This window comes from Moschus berezovskii, chromosome 15 (assembly GCF_049115385.1).
Source record: "Moschus berezovskii isolate FMDL1 chromosome 15, NW_MosBer_1.0, whole genome shotgun sequence".
NCBI lineage: Eukaryota > Metazoa > Chordata > Mammalia > Artiodactyla > Moschidae > Moschus > Moschus berezovskii.
Window position 1 is genome coordinate 64,107,884 of NC_142474.1, and position 23,580 is coordinate 64,131,463.

Below are 23,580 nucleotides of genomic sequence, written 5' to 3' on the forward strand. Positions count from 1 at the left end.
GCAAAATGGCTGTCTGAGGAGGCCTTACAAATAGCTGTGAAAAGAAGAGAAGTGAAAAGCAAAGGAGAAAAGGAAAGAAATAAGCATCTGAATGCAGAATTCCAAAGAATAGCAAGGAGAGATAAGAAAGCCTTCCTCAGTGATCAGTGCAAAGAAATAGAGGAAAACAACAGAATAGGAAAAACAAGAGATCTCTTCAAGAAAATTAGACATAGCAAGGGAACATTTCATGCAAAGATGGTGTCGATAAAGGACAGAAATGGTGTGGACCTAACAGAAGCAGAAGATATTAAGAAGAGGGGGCAAGAATACACAGAAGAACTGTACAAAAAAGATCTTCACGACCAAGATAGTCACGATAATGTGATCACTGACCTAGAGCCAGACATCTTGGAATGTGAAGTCAAGTGGGCCTTAGAAAGCATCACTACGAACAAAGCCAGTGGAGGTGATGGAATTCCAGTGGAGCTATTTCAAATCTTGAAAGATGATGCTGTGAAAGTGCTGCACTCAATATGCCAGCAAATTTGGAAAACTCAGCAGTGGCCACAGGACTGGAAAAGGTCAGTCTTCATTCCAATCCCAAAGAAAGGCAATGCCAAAGAATGCTCAAACTACCGCAGAATTGCACTCATCTCACACGCTAGTAAAGTCATGCTGAAAATTCTCCAAGCCAGGCTTCAGCAATATGTGAACCGTGAACTCCCAGATGTTCAAGCAGGTTTTAGAAAAGGCAGAGGCACCAGAGATCAAATTGCCAACATCCGCTGGATCATGGAGAAAGCAAGAGAGTTCCAGAAAAACATCTATTTCTGCTTCATTGACTATGCCAAAGCCTTTGACTGTGTGGATCACAATAAACTATGGAAAATTTTGAAAGAGATGGGAATCCCAGACCACCTGACCTGCCTCTTGAGAAACCTGTATGCAGGTCAGGAAGCAACAGTTAGAACTATACATGGAACAACAGACTGGTTCCAAATAGGAAAAGGAGTACGTCAAGGCTGTATATTGTCACCTTGCTTATTTAACTTATATGCAGAGTACATCATGAGGAATGATGGGCTGGAAGAAGCACAAGCTGGAATCAAGATTGCTGGGAGAAATATCAATAACCTCAGATATGCAGATGACACTACCCTTATGGCAGAAAGTGAAGAGGAACTGAAAAGCCTCTTGATGAAAGTGAAGGAGGAGAGTGAAAAGGTTGGCTTGAAGCTCAACATTCAGAAAACAAAGATCATGGGCTCTGCCCCATCACTTCATGGGAAACAGGTGGGGAAACAGTGTCAGACTTTATTTTTTTGGGCTCCAAAATCACTGCAGATGCTGATTTCAGCCATGAAATTAAAAGATGCTTACTCCTTGGAAGAAAAGTTATAACCAACCTTGATAATATATTAAAAAACAGAGACACTACTTTGCCAACGAAGGTCCATCTAGTCAAGGCTATGGTTTTTCCGTGGTCATGTATGGACGTGAGAGTTGGACTTTGAAGAAGACTGATTGCCGAAGTATTGATGCTTTTGAACTGTGGTGCTGGAGAAGACTCTTGAGAGTCCCTTGTACTGCTAGGAGATCCGACCAGTCCATTCTAAAGGAGATCAGTCCTGGGTGTTCATTGGAAGGACTGATGCTAAAGCAGAAACTGCAATACTTTGGCCACCTCATGCGACGAGTTGACTCACTGGAAAAGACTCTGATGCTGGGAAAGGTTGGCGGTGGGAGGAGAAGGGGATGACAGAGAATGAGATGGCTGGATGGCATCACCGACTCTGTGGACATGAGTTTGAGTGACCTCCGGGAGTTGGTGATGGACGGGGAGGCCTGACGTGCTATGATTCATGGGGTCGCGGAGAGTCAGACACGACTGAGTAACTGAACTGAACTGAACTGAAGAATGACTGTTTGGATCTCCTTGCAATCCAAGGGACTCTCAAGAGTCTTCTCCAGCACCACAGTTCAAAAGCATCAATTCTTCGGCTGTCAGCTTTCTTCACAGTCCAACTCTCACATCCATACATGACCACTGGAAATCCATAGCCTTGACTAGCCGGACCTTGGTTGGCAAAGTAATGTCTCCGCTTTTCAATATGCTATCTAGCTTGATCATAACTTACCTTCCAAGGAGCAAGCATTTTTGCGGTACCATAAATAAAATCTGAGTTTCTTTAAATATGAGTCATGGATTTCTTTGTTGTAGCAATGTCAGCTGTAGGCCTGTTAGATAATTCAGGGGATAACCAGAAGGAACTAAATCTCTTTTCATAAAGGATACTGAATTCTATCTCCACAATGACACATGGAAGGCACTCTGATGTTCACTCAAATAGTTAAAGCAGATTACCAGTCAGTGGACTCTTTGGCCTGGTTATCTCTCCTAGATTTACCTGGTGTGTGATCAGGGTCTGGACTCAATGCTTCTGTAGGAATTCTGCTGCCAATGGCCCAATCCAAGTCATCTTGAGAATCTTGAGTAAGATGGCAAGCTGTGGTCCAGTTTCCTGAAGTTGTTTCAAAATTGCAGCTTCCTGCTGTGCTTGTATACTGGCCTAAGGAAACAAAAATATTAATGGAGTGTACTGGAAATGTATGTCACACTTGATATTACACTACATTTGTGCTGGTTTAAAATTATTATTTGCATATTATATTATTTAAAAATATTAAAGAAACATGGCATTTGTATTCATTGGCAATATCAGTTGTGCACTGAAGCTTTTTTTATCATAGAATTTAGAAGTGCATCAATACTGTCAATTACCCATTAAGGATTTACACCGATTGACTAGTAACATTTTATATGATAGATAAAACTGTATCTATACATGAAAAATGTATATAACATTATGATAATGCAGATAATTCAGGTCAAATAAATCAATATTTCCAGTTGTCTGGATGATTAATTTAGTCCCTCTGTCCACTGTAGTGCTTGAACAGCAAGGACCATTAGAGAGGAAAAGTCAATAACTAAAGAAAAGTTGCTTTTGGGAGAAGTAGTAAACAGTAGAGGCTGCAAACCCTCTCTGCTGCCATACCTATCATCCACATAAACGTTTCAGAGCCAGTCACTAAATAATGAAAGAAGTTCTCCTCTAAAAGTGTTGATTGATAACTCATTAAAACATTAAGTTGTTCACAATGAGAAAAATTACCAGATAATAACCAATTGTCTACTAGTTAGTCATCTGTGAAAAGTGCCATCATAATACCCTGATATCTGCTTTCATTTTTCTTTAATTTTCTTTTTGCATAGCAGTTATTATTTTTGAGCATTCACTGTAAAAACTGTGTTACAGAGACAGAATGAATTATTGGATGGTTTAATCAGTATGAATCAACTGACATTGTCATTGACTTTTTTTTTCTTTTTTGAAAGATGAAATTTGTATTATTTTAACACTTCTTCCCCGGGTGGTTTCTCATTCCGAACTTTTTCTTAATATAAAACTATTATGAGCACGTATAGACACATTGTCACAGGAAAACTTGCTGTTAAAATGGATGCCAAACATTAGGTATTCACAGCTTTACTATTTTTATAGAAAACTTTCTAAATCTCTAAGTTCAGTTCAGTTCAGTTGCTCAGTCGTGTCTGACTCTTTGTGACCCCATGAATCACAGCACGCCAGGCCTCCCTGTCCATCACCAACTCCCAGAGTTCACACAACTCATGTCCATCAAGTTGGTGATGCCATCCAGCCACCTTATTCTCTGTCGTCCCCTTCTCCTCCCACCCCCAATCCCTCCCAGCATCAGAGTCTTTTCCAGTGAGTCAACTCGTCACATAAGGTGGCCAAAGTATTGGAGTTTCAGCTTTAGCATCAGTCCTTCCAATGAACACCCAGGATTGATCTCCTTTAGATCTGGTTGGATCTCCTTGCAGTCCAAGGGACTCTCAACAGTCTTCTCCAGCACCACAGTTCAAAAGCATCAATTCTTCGGCGATCAGCTTTCTTCACTGTCCAACTCTCACATTCATACATGACCACGGGAAAAACCATAGCCTTGACTAGACGGACCTTGGTTGGCAAAGTAATGTCTCTGCTTTTTAATATACTATCTAGGTTGGTCATAACTTTCCTTCCAAGGAGTAAGCGTCTTTTAATTTCATGGCTGCAATCAGCATCCGCAGTGATTTTGGAGCCCAAGAAATAAAGTCTGACACTGTTTCCACTGTTTCCCATCTATTTGCCATGAAGTGATGGGACCAGATGCCATAATCTTTGTTTTCTGAATGTTAAGCTTCAAGCCAACCTTTTCACTCTCCTCTTTCACTTTCATCAAAAGGCTTTTTAGTTCCCCTTCACTTTCTGCCATAAGGGTGGTGTCATCTGCATATCTGAGGTTATTGATATTTCTCCCAGCAATCTTGACTCCAGCTTGTGCTTCTTCCAGCCCAGCGTTCTTCATGATGTACTCTGCATATAAGTTAAATAAGCAGGGTGACAATATACAACCTTGACGTACTCCTTTTCCTATTTGGAACCAGTCTGTTGTTCCATGTCCAGTTCTAACTGAGAGTACTTTCATAAAATATCAGCCTTTTACTTCTGGGATATGACTGCATTTTATTTCTATAAACTAGATTTATTTTTAATTATGTACATTTCTTTCATTCATTCTCCATGAATTATGATCCATTGCTTTTTAAATGTTTATTTATGGGCTCTATAATCCTTTTAATGTTTACATGCCAGTATTATGTGATATAGATAGGTCTATATCATACTTACTCAATATGGATAAAAGTGAGGAATTTGTTTCTCCAAGTGTTTAGCTAGCCAACTGCAATCATCCAGAATCTTCCAAGGTTACAGAAAAGACAGCCATTGTGTGTTTATTAGAATGAAGTCACATACAGGTTCTACTGTATTTCTGTAACAATATTTATTCTACATCCTTTTTTATTCTCTGTGATCACCCTTGCCCTAATTCTTCTACTCTATTTAATATTAAACTTTATAGTTGACTCTCAAGATATCTACACAATCAGGATTCATTCTGCTATATTTCAACCTCTAACTCAAATTATGTCACTTTTACTTTTCCCTATTCTAGGACTAATCTTGCTAATCAATTGTTTATCAAGCATTGCTATTAGCATTCCAAGGCTTCATTTATTTCAAAGGTATACAAAGTTTCCACATCTTTCAAACACACATTCTCTACTAATTCCTTTCTCACCTTGCAGAGGTAGCTAGGGTGCCTCTCATGTTAAAAAAAATAAAATCACATAAAATTTAAAAGTCTCACTCTGTATACCTTCCTTCATTCTTTCCCATGGGTTTTATACTTAATGTGCAAATGATCTACAAATCCACAGACACAATGAAATGCAGGTGTTTTTCTACAAATGTTTGTTGAATATTCTACTTGGAATATACAATTGTCATCTCAAAGCCAACAATCCTAAAATGAGGTCATCATTGATCCCTCCAAATGGGTTCTTCTCTGAGATTGATTTATATCGTAGCGTGAATCTTCTCTTTCTAAAGATTCAAACTTTGAAGTTACCTTTTGATTTTGCATTCTTATTTACATATCTAATCTACCAACATCTGTATAATCTCCCTTCAAGAACTTGTTTAATTCACTCCTTTTTTGCAGCCCCATAGTCCCTGTTCTAGTTCCATTGGTTTAAGCCACCGAGTTAAGAAGCCTCTTTACTGTAACCTTCATTCTATCAACCATATCAACTCAAACTCCATCAATCATCTTTAAGACTTCTCTTCTGTTATTTCCTTTGCTCAAAATATTCAGGTGTTCACATTATTTGAAAATGCCCTCAAGACTTCTATTCCTGAGTACAATAACCTTTCTGTTGATGCTTTATTTAAGGCTGAAATCTGTCTTGTCTTCAAACTGTCTCTACAAAATTTTTCAGTAAATTATCTTTTGAATAAAACTGACTTTTTTTCAACTTTTACGTTAAATTACTCTCGTTTTTTGCATATTCTCTCTAGCAATTGGATATCAGTCTTTCCTTTTCTCTCTTGTTCAGGACATAACTGCAGTTTTATTAAGAGTGAAGAACTGAAGTTTTATGAAGAGTATCTGAAGAGTCAAAAGTGTCTGAAGAGTCAAACAGCTGCTATCATAGCTCCAGAGGTGCCTCACAGTTTATCTAAGCAATCATGATGCAGAGTTCAAACTTCCCCTGTCTCACTGGTTTAAGACAGGCTTGGGATACATTACTGACAATGAGACTTACTAGGAAAAAGACACCTAGGAAAATGTTTCTTTATGCTTAAAAATAAATCAAAAGGAAGAAAATCTATCTGTCTTTTCTCAGGGTATCATTGCAAAGATGCGTAAGGGGAGCTGACTTTATAAGACCATTATCTGAAGAAGGCAGAACTTAAAGAATCATGGAGGGCATATAGTTCTGTACTTTTGATGACAAAAGTTACTAAATTAACCAACTCTAAATTACTTTTGAACTTCTTGCCATTTGAAAAAGCAAATGTCTTTATTGTCTGTATCAGAGATGAATTTAGTTTCAAGTACTGAAAACTCAAATAATAGTGTAAATAGACAAGAATTCATTTATCTCAATTAACAATAGGTCAGAAAGGTGTCAGTATAAGGTTGGCATCCTGTTGTTGTTTAGTCACTAAATCACGTCTGACTCTTTGTGACCCCATGAACAGCAGCACACTAGGCTCTCCTGTCCTTCACTTATCTTCCAATGTTTGCTTAAATTCATGTCCATTGAATCGGTGATGCTATGTAACCATCTTATCCTCTGCTGCCCCCTTATCCTTTTGCTGTCAATCTTTCCCAGGATCAAGGCCTTTTCCAATGAGTCAGTTCTTTGCATCAGCTGGCCAAAGTATTGGAGCACTATGGTTGTCGTTCCAATGTGCAGTGTGAAGCACACATTTTCCATCCTTCCTTACTGTCATCTTGTCATCCTTATGTTCGTTCATGGTTGCAAGAGGATGCTGTACTTCCCAGAGCCATAAATATTCACAGCATTGAAAGCAATGGGAAGAGGCAAGAAGAGAAAAGCTTTTTGCCCATTCTGTTGCTTTTTCTTTTTGAAAGTGATACTTTCCCCCAGTTCCCTTGTATATCTCATGGGCCTCTGGCGGCTACAAAGAAGCTGCAGAAGATAGTATCTGTGGCTGGTTATAATGCTGCCCCAAGTAAAACTGGAATTCTGTTTTTTAACAAAAACATGGATAGGCAAGTAGCAGGGATTGCTCTGCAGTCTAAACCTGTCAAGGTTCAAATTCCTCTACAAGTGTATTAATTTACCTTCTTTGCTCCATTCCATCTAGCAAATAATACTTTTCCTTGAAAGTCCAACCTAGGTCCTATCTTTCTCTTTCCAGATCATATCAGTTCTCCGGGGGTAGGGGGGGTGTTTTACAACAGTAATTATAGTTGTTACTATTTATTTAGCAACTTATTACTTCTTGGTTTTGCACTGTCACCCTAATTATTGTTTACCACCGCAGCCTGGTGTGCTACAGTCCGTGGGGTTGCAGAGTCGAACATAACTCAGTGACTGAACAACGACAGCTACTGAATTACTATAAACATTTCCATGTGATCAGGTATTATTATTAACTGCATTACATAAGCCATAATGAGTCCACACTAATTATTGAATGATAGATGATATGAACAATTTGTAATATTTCTTGATGATTAATACGTATCAATATTTTTTAAATGGCTACAGCTTTAGAAAAAATGATTTCCAAATTGTGAACTTTATCATGATTCCTTGAATGGATTCAAAGCATTACTAACACTCTTAAACAACTGGCATTTTTCCATTGGAACAATATTCAGCCATACGGTTGTATGGTCAGTACAAACATTAATCAACTCACTTATATTACAGAGATGGCTCCATCATTAATTAATTCTCGCATCTAAGTAGCCACCTTATTTTGCAACACCATAATATATAACATGGGCTTCCCTGGTGGTTCACTCGGCAAAGAGTCTGCTTGCAAGGCAGGAGAACCAGGTTCTATCCCTGGATTGGGAAGATCCCCTGAAGAAGGGCATGGCAACTCATTCAAGTATTCTTGCCTGGAGAAATTCATGGACAGAGGAGCCTGGTTGGCTACAGTCCTTGGTGTCACAAAGAATCGGACATGACTAGAGTGACTAACACAACAATATATAACATAGGACTATTAAATAATTTCTCCTCATTGTGACATGACTTCTTGGAAAGCTGCGTTCAAAAGAATTTTGGAGAATCTGGGTACAGTGGGAAAGACTGTTGATAATGATGCTCATCACTGTAAAAGACGAGAGAAAGTAGCCGCCCCATTCTCTGCTTCCCTAGCCTAGAATATGAAGCAATACATGTTTCAGGTAACACCTTCCTTCCACGAAAAAAAAAAAAAAAAAAAAGGACATCTTTTCTAATGTAACTTTCTTTTAAAAAGAATTGCTCTTCTTTCCTATCAATATGCATTTTTGCAACAAGAGGTAGAGATGCAAAAGAAAAATTTATCTTTGCTCATAACCTACAGTCAAAATTTAATCATAAGGAATAGCTGCATTTATTGTCTGACGAGTATAAAGGACATGTAAATAAGGGATTCACAATGGCTGACAAATTTCAAGAGAATATAAAAACAACAGTGTGAAAGAAGCTACCATGAATCCTCAAAGACTGAACAAATATATCCTTTACATTATTTCATTTAATTCTCAAAGCACTCTGTATCTTATTACATCTACTGTATAGATAAGAAAAGTGAGTCTCGAAGAATTTAAATAATTGCCCAAGAAATGATGCTCAAAGTAAAAATGAAGACTTCAGTTTAATAATCTCAAAGGTCAATTCTTTCCTTATTTCTTCAAAGGTCACTTTGAAAATGTTCCATTATCCACAGTAGATTCTCTGCCTGCAGGAATCCAGTGCTGATGTCTCTACTACATCCAAAAGACCAGCAATATAAAATACTGAGGGAGTCAATCTGAAGCATCAGTGTTAGTTGCTTGGTCGTGTCCAACTCTTTGTGACCCTGTGGACTGTAGCCCACCAGGCTCGTCTGTCCAAGGAATTCTCCAGGCAAGAATACTGGAGTGAGTTGCCATGCCCTTCTTCAGGGGATCTTCCCAACCTAGGGATTGAAATAGGGTCTCCTGCATTGCAGCAGATTCTTTACTGTGTGAGCCACAGGGAAGCCTTTGCAGAATCAATAAAGTCACCTGAATATCCTTGTGTGCTTCACAATGTTCCTCTTGGATATGAACAAAATCAAGATGTTTTAAGAAAAGTGACTATTTACTTCTCAACATATTGCTTTTAGTTTAATGAATTAAAATATTTCCTGCTGCTGTCCATCAAAGTCATGGGTAACACTAACAGACATGGTATGTAATGGACTTCAGTTTTTGAAAATCAAAAATGCTTTTGTGTGTTTTACATCAGTACCTCAAAGAGCTGTGGGAAAAATAAAAATCATGTAAGGTTCTCTGAGAAGAAAAATAAATGAAACAAAAAGAACATAGGCAGCACTCACACCTGAAAAACCAAAGGACTTGAAACTCTTTCTAATGTTTTAAAGTCTATTTTTATAATTCGTCTATAGATGTACACACGCATACACATTATTCTTTATATATACTCCCCAAATAACTGGTGGTAACTTTATTCCTGACAGTACCTGTTACATTTAAAGAAAATAACCGGGGATCTTTTCATTTACAAATTTTTTAAAAAGCAAAGAACTTCATATTTTAATATAGTTTCACCTCCAATTGTTTTTCCACAGTAGAAAGTCAATTTCTGAAACCTAATACAATGTCTTATTCATTTCCATATACCCAATAGGTGAACCATGAACTTCCAGATGTTCAAGTTGGTTTTAGAAAAGGCAGAGGAACCAGAGATCAAATTGCCAACATCCGCTGGATCATTGGAAAAGCAAGAGAGTTCCAGAAAAACAACTATTTCTGCCTTTGACTTTGGCATCACAGTAAACTGTGGAAAATTCTGAAAGAGATGGGAATACAAACCACCTGACCTGCCTCTTGAGAAACCTGTATGCAGGTCAGGAAGCAACAGTTAGAACTGGACATGGAACAACAGACTGATTCCAAATAGGAAAAGGAGTACGTCACCCTGCTTATTTAACTTATAGGCAGAGTACATCATGAGAAACGCTAGGCTGGATGAAGCACAAGCTGGAATCAAGATAGCTGGGAGAAATATTAATAACCTCAGATATGCAGATGACACCAACCTTTTGTCAGAAAATGAAGAAGAACTAAAGAGCCTCTTGATGAAAGTGAAAGAGGAGAGTGAAAAAGTTGGCTTAAAGCTCGACATTCAGAAAATTAAGATCATGGCATCTGGTCCCATCACTTCATGGCAAATATATGGGGAAACAGTGGAAACAGTGGTTGACTTTATTTGGGGGGGCTCCAAAATCATTGCAAATGGTGACTGCAGCCATAATTAAAAGATGCTTACTCCTTGGAAGGAAAGTTATGATCAACCAAGATAGCATATTAAAAAGCAGAGACATTACTTTGCCAACAAAGTAGCCATCTAGTCAAGGCTATGGTTTTTTCCAGTAGTCCTGTATGGATGTGGCAGTTGGACTGTGAAGAAAGCTAAGCGCCGAAGAATTGATGCTTTTGAACTGTGGTGTTGGAGCAGACTCTTGAGAGTCCCTTGGACTGAAAGGAGATCCAACAAGTCCATCCTAAAGGAGATCAGTCCTGAGTGTTCATTGGAAGAACTGATGTTGAAGTTGAAACTGCAATACTTTGGCCACCTGATGTGAAGAACTGACTCATTTGAAAAGACTCTGATGCTGGGAGGGACTGGGGGCAGGAGGAGAAGGGGACGACAGAAGACAAGATGTTTGGATGGCATCACCCAATCAATGGACATAAGTTTGAGTAAGCTCTGGAAGATGGTGATGGACAGGGAGGCCTGGCGTACTGCAGTCCATGGGGTTGCAAAGAGTCGGACACGACTGATCGACTGAACTGAACTGAAGTGTTTAGAAGGTGGTTCCTAGTCCAATTTAGGAATAGGAATAAATGGAAGAGTTTAATTTTTATATAAACATTTTCAATATATGTATATTTTTATATAAGAGAAAGATAATTTACTATCTGTAATAAATTTTCTGTATGCATGTAACAGCTGTCCTTCTTGTCCCATTGGATTATGTACATCGCTATTACCATATTCTTATTATTTTTCCTTTAGAACCTTCTTATACTTTGCAAATTTTTTAATGCTTTTACTGGTGATTATTAAAGCTCTACTTGTCATGTCTTGTGGGGAAAATGGTGATTTCAAAATGCTTCAGAGAACTGTTTAAGAACTCCATTGAAAGAAATTCCTTACAGTCAATGTAAAATATACATATGTGTGCATATATATATTTGATTTATGTAAAAGAAGCTAAAAATAATGCTAGGAACTATTAGTTAATATATTATAAATTTCATTGGAGAAAATATACATTATAGAGGAAATAATATTTTATAAAATTAAGATTATATGTTGTAGTATTAGTAGTACAGTTTTAAAAAGTACCAACCATTTACACTTTTTAAAGTGTGATTTAAAGTGAAATGACAGGGTGAATGTTGACAATAATATGTTAACTAAAATAAGCCAGTCACAAAAGGACAAATACTGTGATTCAACTTATATGAGGTATCTAGAGTCACTTTCACTTTTCACTTTCATGCATTGGAGAAGGAAATGGCAACCCACTTCAGTATTCTTGCCTGGAGAATCCCAGTGACAGAGGAGCCTAGTGGGCTGCCGTCTGTGGGGTCACACAGAGTCGGACACAACTGAAGTGACTTAGCAGCAGCAGGGTCATCAAATGAATAGAAAAAATGAGAAGGGTAGTGGTTGGGGGCTGAGAGTTAGGGATGAAGCAAGGGCTATTGTTTAATTGGCATAGAGTTTTAGATTTTCAAGATAAAAAAAGTAGTTCTGGTTATAGGTGGTGATGTTGGCTCCACAACAATGCAAATATACTTACTGCCCCTGAACCGTAACATTGAAAGGGAGGAATAGTACATTTTATTGCACAAATATTTTATCACAATTAAAAAAATAATGGATGCAAAAAGGAGAAATGAACACTGCAGAAGCATTGTCACTGTTCAGTTCAGTTCAGTGGCTCAATTGTGTCTGACTCTTTGCGACCCCATGAATCACAGCACGCCAGGCCTCCCTGTCCATCACCAACTCTTGGAGTTCACTCAAACTCATGTCCATCGAGTCAATGATGCCATCCAGCCATCTCATTCTCTGTCGTCCCCGTCTCCTCCCACCCTCAATCCCTCCCAGCATCAGAATCTTTTTCAGTGAGTCAACTCGTCACATGAGGTGGCCAAAGTATTGCAGTTTCAGCTTTAGTCCTTCCAATGAACACCCAGGATTGAGCTCCTTTAGAATGGACTGGTTGGATCTCCTTGCAGTATAAGGGACTCTCAAGAGTCTTCTCCAACACCACAGTTCAAAAGCATCAATTCTTCGGTGATCAGTTTTCTTCACCGTTCAACTCTCACATCCATTCATGACCACTGGAAAAACCATAGCCTTGACTAGGCAGACCTTGGTTGGCAAAGTAATGTCTCTGCTTTTTAATATACTATCTAGGTTGGTCATAACTTTCCTTCCAAGAAGTAAGTGTCTTTTAATTTCATGGCTGCAATCAGCATCCGCAGTGATTTTGGAGCCCAAAAAAATAAAGTCTGACACTGTTTCCACTGTTTCCCCATCTATTTCCCATGAAGTATAACATCCTGAAAACAATACTGAGCTAAAATAAAAAACACTTAACCATGGCTTGAGTATTACTCCTTCCCAGTGCATGTGTGATGTTTTCCCACTGAGAAGTGGAGTCTATGCTCTTCCTCCCTTTGAATCTAGTCTAGACTTTGTTATCTGCATGATCATTAGGAAGAGTCAGGAGGGAACATTCTGAAACTTCTAAGGTGAAATCATAAATACCCTTGCTATTTTTCCACAGACTCTTAGAAATCTTGCTCTTAGAACATTCACATGTGTGAACGAAAAATGTTGCCTGCCAGGTCAGTAAAGGAAGGATGTTGCAGCTATCAGCCACTAACCCCTCCCCCATAGTGAGCCCTGAGGGGACTCAGGGTGGAAACAGCAGGATACCTGTCATCAAGCCCTCAGCCACTGCAGCCACTACAACAGTGTACCCTGAGGGGACTCAGAATGGGAAAAACCCACCCTGGATATCAAAAGAATGATTTCAATGAGCCCACAGTCTTGCATCTTCCCATACACAGAAAAGCACTAAGTTCCTTAAGATATCTGCTGCTGCTGCTGCTAAGTCACTTCAGTCGTGTCTGACTCTGTGCGACCCCATAGACGGAAGCCAACCAGGCTCCCCCATCCCTGGGATTCTCCAGGCAAGAACACTGGAGTGGGTTGCCATGTCCTTCTCCAATGTGTGAAAGTGAAAAGTGAAAGTGAAGTCGCTCAGTCGTGTCCGACCCTTAGCGACCCCATGGACTGCAGCCTACCAGGCTCCTCCATCCATGGGATTTTCTAGGCAAGAGTACTGGAGTGGCTTGCCATTGCCTCCTTAAGATATCTAGTTTGCTTTAATTAATAGTAATCTTTTGATGTCTGGACTACCTGGTCTTTGTTGTAAAATTCCTATATAACCTGGCACTTTCTGGACCTCCTGGAAACACTCGCACAGAGCTATCTGAGAGGCTGAGTCCTCCAAGTAGTAGTAGCAGTAGTAGTAGTGTTCAGTAGTAATAATAGAGGTAGTGGTAGTGTGAGTCACCCAGTTGTGTTCGACTCTGTGTGGCTCTATGGATTGTAGCCCGCCAGGCTCCTCTATCCATGGGATTCTCCAATCAAGAATACCAGAGAGGAAGGCCATTCCCTTCTTCAGGGGATCTTTCCGACCCGACCCAGGGATAGAATCCTGGTTTCTTGCATTGCAGGCAGATTCTTTACCATCTGAGTCACCAGAGTCCTCCAAAGAAAACATAATTCTCAACTTTCAGGTTGAGAATTTCATTTCATTTTTTAAGTCAATACATGGTAAAGGCCAACCCCATAAAAGATGTCTGGCTAACCTGTGATAGTCCAAGCCATACCAATTGCCCTAGAGGTTGATTCCATGCTGATCCATACAGAGAGACCAAGAGCATACATGTGCCAAATAAATAAGAGATACCATCATTTTGGAAGTGCTCCCCCAGGTCTAGATGTCCCAGTTTGAGCCATGTGGATCTGAGACAAGCTGCCTCACTGATTCCTTCCTAAATTATAGACCCACAAAATTGCAAACCAAATGAAACTTGTTTGGACCACTAACTCTTAGGGTACTTTGTTAGACAGCAAATGTTAATTGCAACAGGTAGCCTGTGTGGTATATGAATTCTCATCAGTAAGATTTATGAAAAAAATTCTTTGGATTTAAGTATGTGCTCATGTTTTAAAATTACATACTTGGTTTTACACATGACTTTAAAAATCGTTTGAATTAAAGTTGGAATTTAAAAAATGTGGCTCATGTATTCTTTTTCCAGTGCAATGTAATTAATAAAATTAATCATTAAACTAGTATTTATTCAAGGTGCTCATTTTTTGTCTCATCTATGAAATCAGCCATGGTGTGTGTGTGGGGGGGATGAAAACAGTAATGAGAATTGATGAAGAAATGTAGACTGCTAGTTCAATTTCTGAGAATTTGAATTCTGACTCTGCACACAGTTCTATACAATGACATAATGGGACATTTTTGTCACACGATTTGCTACAGATTTGCTGCAATTTTTAGTATAGGGATAAAAAGGATGGTCAGTCAGTCAGTTCAGTCGCTCAGTTGTGTCCGACTCTTTGCAACCCCATGAATCACAGCACGCCAGGCCTCCCTGTCCATCACCAACTCCTGGAGTTCACTCAAACGCATGTCCCTCGAGAAGCTGGAAAAATATTTTGGCTATTCTAAGTCTACTCTAGTGCATGAAAAGAATATTTCTTCTCACCAACATCAATAAGTTACTCTACTAATAAAGTGAAACTCTGTGCTGAACTGGCAGCAGTGGAACAGGCAAACACACTTACCACAGTGAGCTTCATCAGAGCCATCAGAGCAGTCTGGTTTATAGTCACAGACAAGGTGGGATGCAATACACTTCTTATTGTGGCACAAAAAATCAGTGGCCTCTGGGCAAACCTCAGAAGTCTCTCCCACTGGAGAAAAACAAAATAACAACCACAAACATCATTTTGTAATATTTTCATTATATTTCAATGCTCCCTTTAGTTGTTTTATAGATCCCACAGTATTAGATAAGTTCAAGATTTGAATCATTGCCCAAGATAGACTTTAGATGACTCCCCATCTCTCAGTCACACCTGGAACTGTTCAGCAAGTAATAGAAACTACACTTTGAAAATATATTTTAAGCAATCAAGGGCTGACCATTGTCTATTACATAAATCCCAACTCCCAATCAAGGCATTAAAATCTTTTGATTTTTGGTTCCAGCTTAGTTTACCAGGTACAACTCTTCTCTGAAGCACCTGCAGCTAAACTGTATCCTAGGACTGAGGACTTCACCAAGACGCCACTTGCTCTGTTTTGCCACGTCCTCATAAATATTTCTTCCTTTGCCTGTACTGATCATTCCCTCTTTTGGTCCTGGTGGTCTGTTCAATCTTAAGACAAAAGGAAACAACTTTTTTCTCTACTCTGCTCTCACCTCTTTACCATCCAAGCCTCAGGATGGACACTCCCTATTTCATGCTGCCTAAGAGCACTTTTATTTCTATATTAAATGCTTACCACCTTGTATAAGAGCTGTTTACACATCTGTCTGTCCTTACAGACTCCAAGTTCTTTTGAGACAGGATGTTTGGGCCTAATACAGCACTCAATATACAATTCGTGCTTTATAAATACTAGTTATAATAATTGAAGGCATAATGGTATCATCTAAAGGTGACTTAGAAAAGCAGATGGATGGAGTTCCCTGGTGGTCCAATGATTAAGAATTTGCCGGCAAATGAAAGGGACACGGGTTTGATCCCTGGTCCGGGGAAGAGCCCACATAACATGGAACAACTAAGTCTGTATGCCACAGATCCTGAGTCCATACTCTATAGAGCCTGTACTTTGAAACAAGAGGGGCCAACACAGTTAGAAGCTGGCTCTCTGAAACAAGAGAAGTCTCAGGCAGCAACAGAGACCCAGCTCTGGCAATAATAATTGAAAAAAAATTTTTAAAAGCAAATTGACATAGAATTTTCCAAACAATTCACATGTTTGCATATAATTTCAACTGACACAAAGCCTAATGATAATACTTTATAGCTTCAAAATTATATACATTAAAGGTCTAAAACTATTGTTATCAAATTCAACAGATTAAATAAACCTCAGCAGTTCCTTTGTTACATAGATTACTATGGGTTTGGACCAGTGTGACTGTGGTGGTAGTAAGTCACTCAAAAATAGGCAGTATTTTCATGAAGGAAAATAGTAAATCTCTGCAGATTTCATAAAAGTGCATTTCCATAGTCTTTGAGTCATTTACATAATAAAACAGTTAAAACCTGAATAATTTCCAGAAACAATTTACCACTAAAATGGAGTCTAAATATAAGATTGAAGAGAGGAAACCTAAAAGAACAGCCAATATTTAGATCATGGATATTAGTAACATGAAGAATTACAGGTTATGTTCTCTGAGTGATTTAGAATCTTTGCCACATGATTTTAATTAACATTAGTGAGAACTCACTATTAACACAGAGAAGCATGAGGACACTGTTCAGTATGCAAGTCTACGCACTAGAGATTATTTTATTTTTCTATGCCATAGGCGGTGGAGTTATGTAATTACTCCACAGAGGAAATGTGTTTTAATTTATAATCTAAATAATTAGTTCTTCAGTTTTAAAAAAATGATCAAGAGAGACTCCATCTCTCAGTTCAATTCAGTTCAGTCGCTCAGTCGTGTCTGACTCTTTGTGACCCCATGAATCACAGCACACCAGGCCTCCCTGTCCATCACCAACTCCCGGAGTTCACTCAAACTCATGTCCATTGAGTCGGTGATGCCATCCAGCCATCTCATTCTCTGTCGTCCCCTTCTCCTCCCGCCCCCAATCCTTCCCAGCATCAGAGTCTTTTCCAGTGAGTCAACTCATCGTATGAGGTGGCCAAACTATTGCAGTTTCAGCTTTAGCATCAGTCCTTCCAATGAACACCCAAGACTGATCTCCTTTAGAATGGACTGGTTGGATCTCCTTGCAGTCCATCTCTAAATGAGGCTTATTTCTTTAACAACACAGAAGAGAAAAAAGAAAGAGAAATCATAGTATAGCGAATTATAGTATCATTACAGTAAACTTGGCATAGACCAGAGTACCTATGGTAAAGTTCAGTCACTAAGTCGTGTGTGACTCTTTGCGACCCCATGGACTACAGGATGCCAGGGTTCCCTGTCCGTGACCAACTCCCAGAGCCTATTCAAACTCATGTCCATAGAGTCGGTGATGCCATCCAACCATCTCATCCCCTGTCATCCCCTTCTCCTCCCACCTTCAGTTTTTCCCAGTGTCAGGGTCTTTTCAGTTCACTGAATCAGGTGGCCAAAGTATTGGAGTTTCAGCTTCAGCTTGAGTCCTTCCAATGAATATTCAGGACTGATTTCCTTTAGGATTGAATGGTTGGGTCTCCTTGCAGTCCAAGGGACTCTCAAGGATCTTCTCCAACATCACAGTTCAAAAGCATCAGTTCTTCAAGGCTCAGCTTTCTTTACAGTCAAACTCTCACATCTATACATGACTACTGGAAAAAACTACAACTTTGACTAGAGAGACCTTTGTTGGCAAAGTAATGTCTTTGCTTTTTAATATGCTGTCTAGGTCGATCTTAGCTTTTCTTCCAAGGAGCAAGCATCTTTTAATTTCATGGCTGCAGTCAGCATCTGCAGTGATTTTGCAGTCCAAGAAAATAAAGTAACTCACTGTTTCCACTGTTTCCTCATCTATTCGCCATGAAGTGATGGGACCAAATGCCATGATCTTATTTTTCTGAACGTTGAGTTGTAAGCCAACTTTTTCACTCTGCTCTTTCACTTTCATCAAGAGGCTCTTTAGTTCTTCTTCACTTTCTGCCATAAGGGTGGTGTCATCTGTATATCTGAGGTTATTGATATTTCTCCCGGCAATCTCGATTCCAATTTGTGCTTCTTCCAGCCCAGCGTTTCTCATGAGTATTCTGCATATAAGTTAAATAAGCAGGGTGACAATATACAACCGTCACGTCCTCCTTTCCAGATTTACAAACAGTCTGTTGTTTCATGTACAGTTCTAACTATTGCTTGTTGACCAGCATACAGATTTCTCAGGAGGCAGGTCAGGTGGTCTGATATTCCCAACACTTTAAGACTTTTCCACAGTTTGTTGTGATTCACATAGTCAAAGGCTTTGGTGTAGTCAATAAAGCAGAAGTAGAGGAATTTCTGGAACTCTCTTGCTTTTTTGATGATCAAATGGATGTTGGCAATTTGATCTCTGGTTCCTCTGCCTTTTCTAAATCTAGCTTGAACACCTGGAATTTCATGGTTCATATACTGCTGAAGCCTGGTTTGGATAATTTTGAGCATTACTTTACTAGCGTGTGAGATGAGTGCAGTTGTGTGGTAGTTTGAACATTCTTTGGCATTGCTTTTCTTTGGAACTGGAATGAAAACTGACCTTTTCCAGTCCTGTAGCCACTGCTGAGTTTTCCAAATTTGCAGGACTTTCACAGCATCATCTTTAGGATTTGAAATAGCTAAACTGGAATTCCATCACCTCCACTAGCTTTTTTGTAGTGATGCTTCCTAAGGCCCACTTGACTTTGCATTCCAGGATATCTGGCTCTAGGTGAGTGATCATACTATATTGGTTATCTGGGTCATGAAGATCTTTTTTGTATAGTTCTTATGTGTATTCTTGCCACCTCTTCTTAATACCTTCTGCTTCTGTTAGGTCCATACTGTTTCTATCCTTTATTGAGCCCATCTTCGCATGAAATATTCCCTTGGTAACTCTAATTTTTCTTGAAGAGATCTCTAGTCTTTCAGATTCGTCTATTTTCCTCTACTTCTTTGCACTGATCACTGCGGAAGGCTTTCTTATTTCTCCTTGCTAATCTTTGGAACTCTGCACTCAAACGGGTATATATTTCCTTTTTTCCTTTGCCTTTAGCTTCTCTTCTTTTCTCAGCTATTTGAAAGGCCTCCTCAGATAACCATTTCGCCTTTTTGCATTTCTTTTTCTTAGGGATGATCTTGATCACTGCCTCTTGTACAGTGTCACAAACTTCTGTCCATAGTTCTTCAGGCACTCTATCTATCAGATCCAATCCCTTGAATCTATTTCTCACTTCCACTGTATAATCGTAAGGGATTCGATTTAGGTCATACCTGAATGGTCTAGTGGTTTTCCCTACTTTCTTCATTTTAAGTCTGTTCATGATAAGGAGTTCATGATCTGAGCCAGAGTCAGCTCCTGGTCTTATTTTTGATGACTGTATAGAGCTTCTCCATCTTTGGCTGTAAAGAATATAATCAGTCTGATTTTGGTGTTGACCATCTGGTGATGTCCATGTGTAGAGTCTTCTCTTGTGTTGTTGGAAGAGGGAATTTGCTATTACCAATGTGTTCTCTTGGAAAAATTCTGTTAGTCTTTGACCTGCTTCATTTTGTACTCCAAGGCCAAATTTGCCTGTTACTCCAGGTGTTTCTTGATTTCCTACTTTTGCATTCCAGTCCCCTATAATGAAAGGGCTTCCCTCAATACTCAGTAGGTAAAGAATCTACCTGTAATGCCAGAGACCTGGGTTTGATTCCTGGGTTGGGAAGATCCCCTGGAGAAGGAAATGGCAACCCACTCCAGTATTCTTGCCTGGAGAATCCCATGGACAGAGGAGCCTGGCAGGCTATAGTCCCTGGGGTTGCAAGAGTCAGACACAACTGAGCGACTAAACTACACCACATAATGAAAAAGACACCTTTTTGGGGGTGTTTGTTCTAGGAGGTCTTGTAGGTTTTCATAGAACTGTTCAGCTTCTTCAGCATTACTGGTCAGGGCATAGACTTGGATTACTGTGATGTTAAATGATTTACCTTGGAAATGAATAGAGATCATTCTCTCATTTTTGAGATTGCATCCAAGTACTGCATTTAAGACTGTTTTGTTGACTATGATGGTTACTCCATTTCTTCTAAAGGAGTCTGCCCACAGCAGTAGATATAATGGTCATCTGAGTTAAATTCACCCATTTTAGTCTATTTTAGTTTACTGATTCCTAAAATGTCGATGATCACTCTTGCCATCTTATGGTTGACCACTTCCAATTTGCCTTGATTCATGGACCTAACATTCCAGGTTCCTATGCAATATTGCTCTATACAGCACATCCAGAACTGGGTGTTGTTTTTGCATTGCTCCGACTCTTCATTCTTTCTGGAGTTATTTCTATGCTGATCTCCAGTAGCATGTTGGATACCTACTGACCTGGTGAGTTCATCTTTCAGTGTCCTATCTTTTTGCCTGTTCATACTGTTCATGGGGTTCTCAAGGCAAGAATCTGAAATGGTTTGCCATTCCCTTCTCCAGTGAACCACGTTTTTTCAGAACTTTCCACCATTACCCTACACAGCACGGCTCATAGTTTCATTGAGTTAAACAAGGCTGCGGTCCATGTGATTAGTTTGGTTAATTTTCTGTGATTTGGTTTTCATTCTGTCTGCCCTCTGATGGATAAGGATAAGAGGCTTATGGAAGCTTCCTAATGAGAGAGACTGACTGAGTAAAGTCATGCTGAAAATTCTCCAAGCCAGGCTTCAGCAATATGTGAACCGTGAACTCCCAGATGTTCAAGCAGGTTTTAGAAAAGGCAGAGGCACCAGAGATCAAATTGCCAACATCCGCTGGATCATGGAGAAAGCAAGAGAGTTCCAGGAAAACATCTATTTCTGCTTCATTGACTATGCCAAAGCCTTTGACTGTGGGGATCACAATAAACTGTGGAACATTCTGAAAGAGATGGGAATCCCAGACCACCTGACCTGCCTCTTGAGAAACCTGTATGCAGGTCAGGAAAACAGTCAGAACTGGACATGGAACAACAGACTGGTTCCAAATAGGAAAAGGAGTACGTCAAGGCTGTATATTGTCACCTTGCTTATTTAACTTCTATGCAGAGTACATCATGAGGAACGCTGGGCTAGAAGAAGCACAAGCTGGAATCAAGATTGCCGGGAAAAATATCAATAACCTCAGATATGCAGATGACACCACCCTTATGGCAGAAAGTGAAGAGGAACTCAAAAGCCTCTTGATGAAAGTGAAAGAGGAGAGTGAAAAGGTTGGCTTGAAGCTCAACATTCAGAAAACAAAGATCATGGCATTTGGTCCCATCACTTCATGGGAAATAGATGGAAAAACAGTGGAAACAGTGTCAGACTTTATTTTTTGGGGGCTCCAAAATCACTGCGGATGCTGATTGTAGCCAGGAAATTAAAAGACGTTTACTCCTTGAAAGGAAAGTTATGACCAACCTAGATAGCATATTAAAAAGCAGAGACATTACTTTGCCAACCAAGGTCCATCTAGTCAAGGCTATGGATTTTCCCGTGGTCATGTATGGATGTGAGAGTTGGACTGTGAAGAAAGATGATCGCCGAAGAATTGATGCTTTTGAAGTGTGGTGCTGGAGAAGACTCTTGAGAGTCCCTTGGACTGCAAGGAGATCCAACCAGTCCATTCTAAAGGAGATCAATCCTGGGTGTTCATTGGAAGGACTGATGCTAAAGCTGAAACTGCAATACTTTGGCCACCTCATGTGACGAGTTGACTCACTGAAAAAGACTCTGATGCTAGGAAAGGTTGGGGGCGGGAGGAGAAGGGGACGACAGAGAATGAGATGGCTGGATGGCATCACCGACTCTGTGGACATGAGTTTGAGTGAACTCTGGAAGTTGGTGATGCACAGGGAGGCCTGGCGTGCTGTGATTCATGGGGTCGCGGAGAGTCGGACACGACTGAGTGACTGAACTGAACTGAACTGAACTGACTGAGGGGGAAAGTGGGTCTCATACTGATGGGCGGGGCCGTGCTCAGTAAATCTTTAATCCAATTTTCTGTTGCTGGGCAGGGCTGTGTTCCGTCCCTGTTGTTTGAGCTGAGGCCAAACTATTGTGAAGGTAATGAAAATAATGGGCACTTCAGTGCCCCCTACCATGCACCAGGCCACCGTTGACTCACACCTAAACCAGAGACTGCTGGACACTCACGGACAAGTTGTGGGGTCACTGCTACTTTCTCCTGGGTCCTGGGGCATACAAGGTTCTGTTTGTGCCCTCCAAGAGTCTGTTTTACTCTGTCCAGTGTAAGTTCTGACAGCTCTATGGTGGGGATATGGTGGGGTTAATCTATGGTATATGGTTTGCACAAATTAAAAATAAAAAGAAACTACAATTCTAAGAAATGTAGATCTTTAAGAGTATGGTCAGTCAGACTAGTGTTAAGAAAGTCAGCATGGTAAATGGAAGAGGTGTGTTATTTTCCTGAGCATGTCTTGTCTATCTTTAACCATTTAGTTTCTTCATTTAGTCAAAATGAAAAAAGCAATACCTATTCACCTGGCCAACAGATATATGAAATGAAAGATAATCTCACATATACTGTAGTTAATGAGAATGAGAATGAAAAGAGCATTGGTGCTCATAGGAGCAAGTTGAAGATATCCTGGCTGGCAGAAAACAATATATGAAACAGATGAAATCTTTATTTTAGTTTAGAGAAGTAAAGACTGGCAGAGCTCTAAAGACCTAAAACTAAAACATGATAAATGGAAAAGTCCTAGAAAGAAGAAAAGGTCTGCAAAACGATGTAGCCATAAGAAGTGAATATTTAATCCAACAAAAAGCATGGGGAATATATAGGACTAATCCACTGTGGATCTGAATACATTGTCCCCACTTAAAGTGACATCACTTGAGAAGTGGCATCATTCTTCTTTGTAATAGATTTGAAAGTAAAGAAATCCTTGCCCATATAAATTTGTATATGGCGTAAAACAGCTTTGCACACAGGATTCATTACACAGAACTTGACATAAACATTCTATAGGTTCTATCTGTGGGCACACACTCATTTTCTCATCTCTTTCAAGTGATGATGTTCAGAATGCTCTGGGATTTCAGACAGTAAAATTTACATGGAAAGATATTTTTAAACACCTTTATTTCTCATGCAGAATATTACCACATGAAGTACATAAAAGATGTGATGATAATCGCCAGACCCATTATTGAAAACCATGCAATTTCTCAGATTCTCCTTGTTTTTGATAACTTTTACAATTTAGACAGTCAGTTCAGTTCAGTTCAGTCACTCAGTTGTATCCGACTCTTTGTGACCCCATGAATCACAGCACGCCAGGCCTCCCTGTCCATCACCAACTCCCGGAGTTCACTCAAATTCATGTCCATCGAGTCGGTGATGCCATCCAGCCACCTTATTCTCTGTCGTCCCCTTCTCCTCCTGCCCCCAAT

General features: G+C 39.6%; 1 protein-coding gene across 2 annotated transcripts in view; it reads right to left on the minus strand.

Annotated features, from left to right (window-relative positions):
* MALRD1 (MAM and LDL receptor class A domain containing 1) overlaps nt 1-23,580 on the minus strand; it is a 596,047-nt gene that overhangs the window by 197,105 nt on the left and 375,362 nt on the right. For both annotated transcript variants that reach the window (XM_088844424.1, XM_055428153.2), the window contains 2 exons: nt 15,086-15,214; nt 2,391-2,552 (listed from right to left, as the gene is read on the minus strand). In XM_088844424.1, the coding sequence (XP_088700550.1) occupies nt 2,391-2,552; nt 15,086-15,214 (291 nt within the window). The remainder of the gene's footprint in view (nt 1-2,390; nt 2,553-15,085; nt 15,215-23,580) is intronic.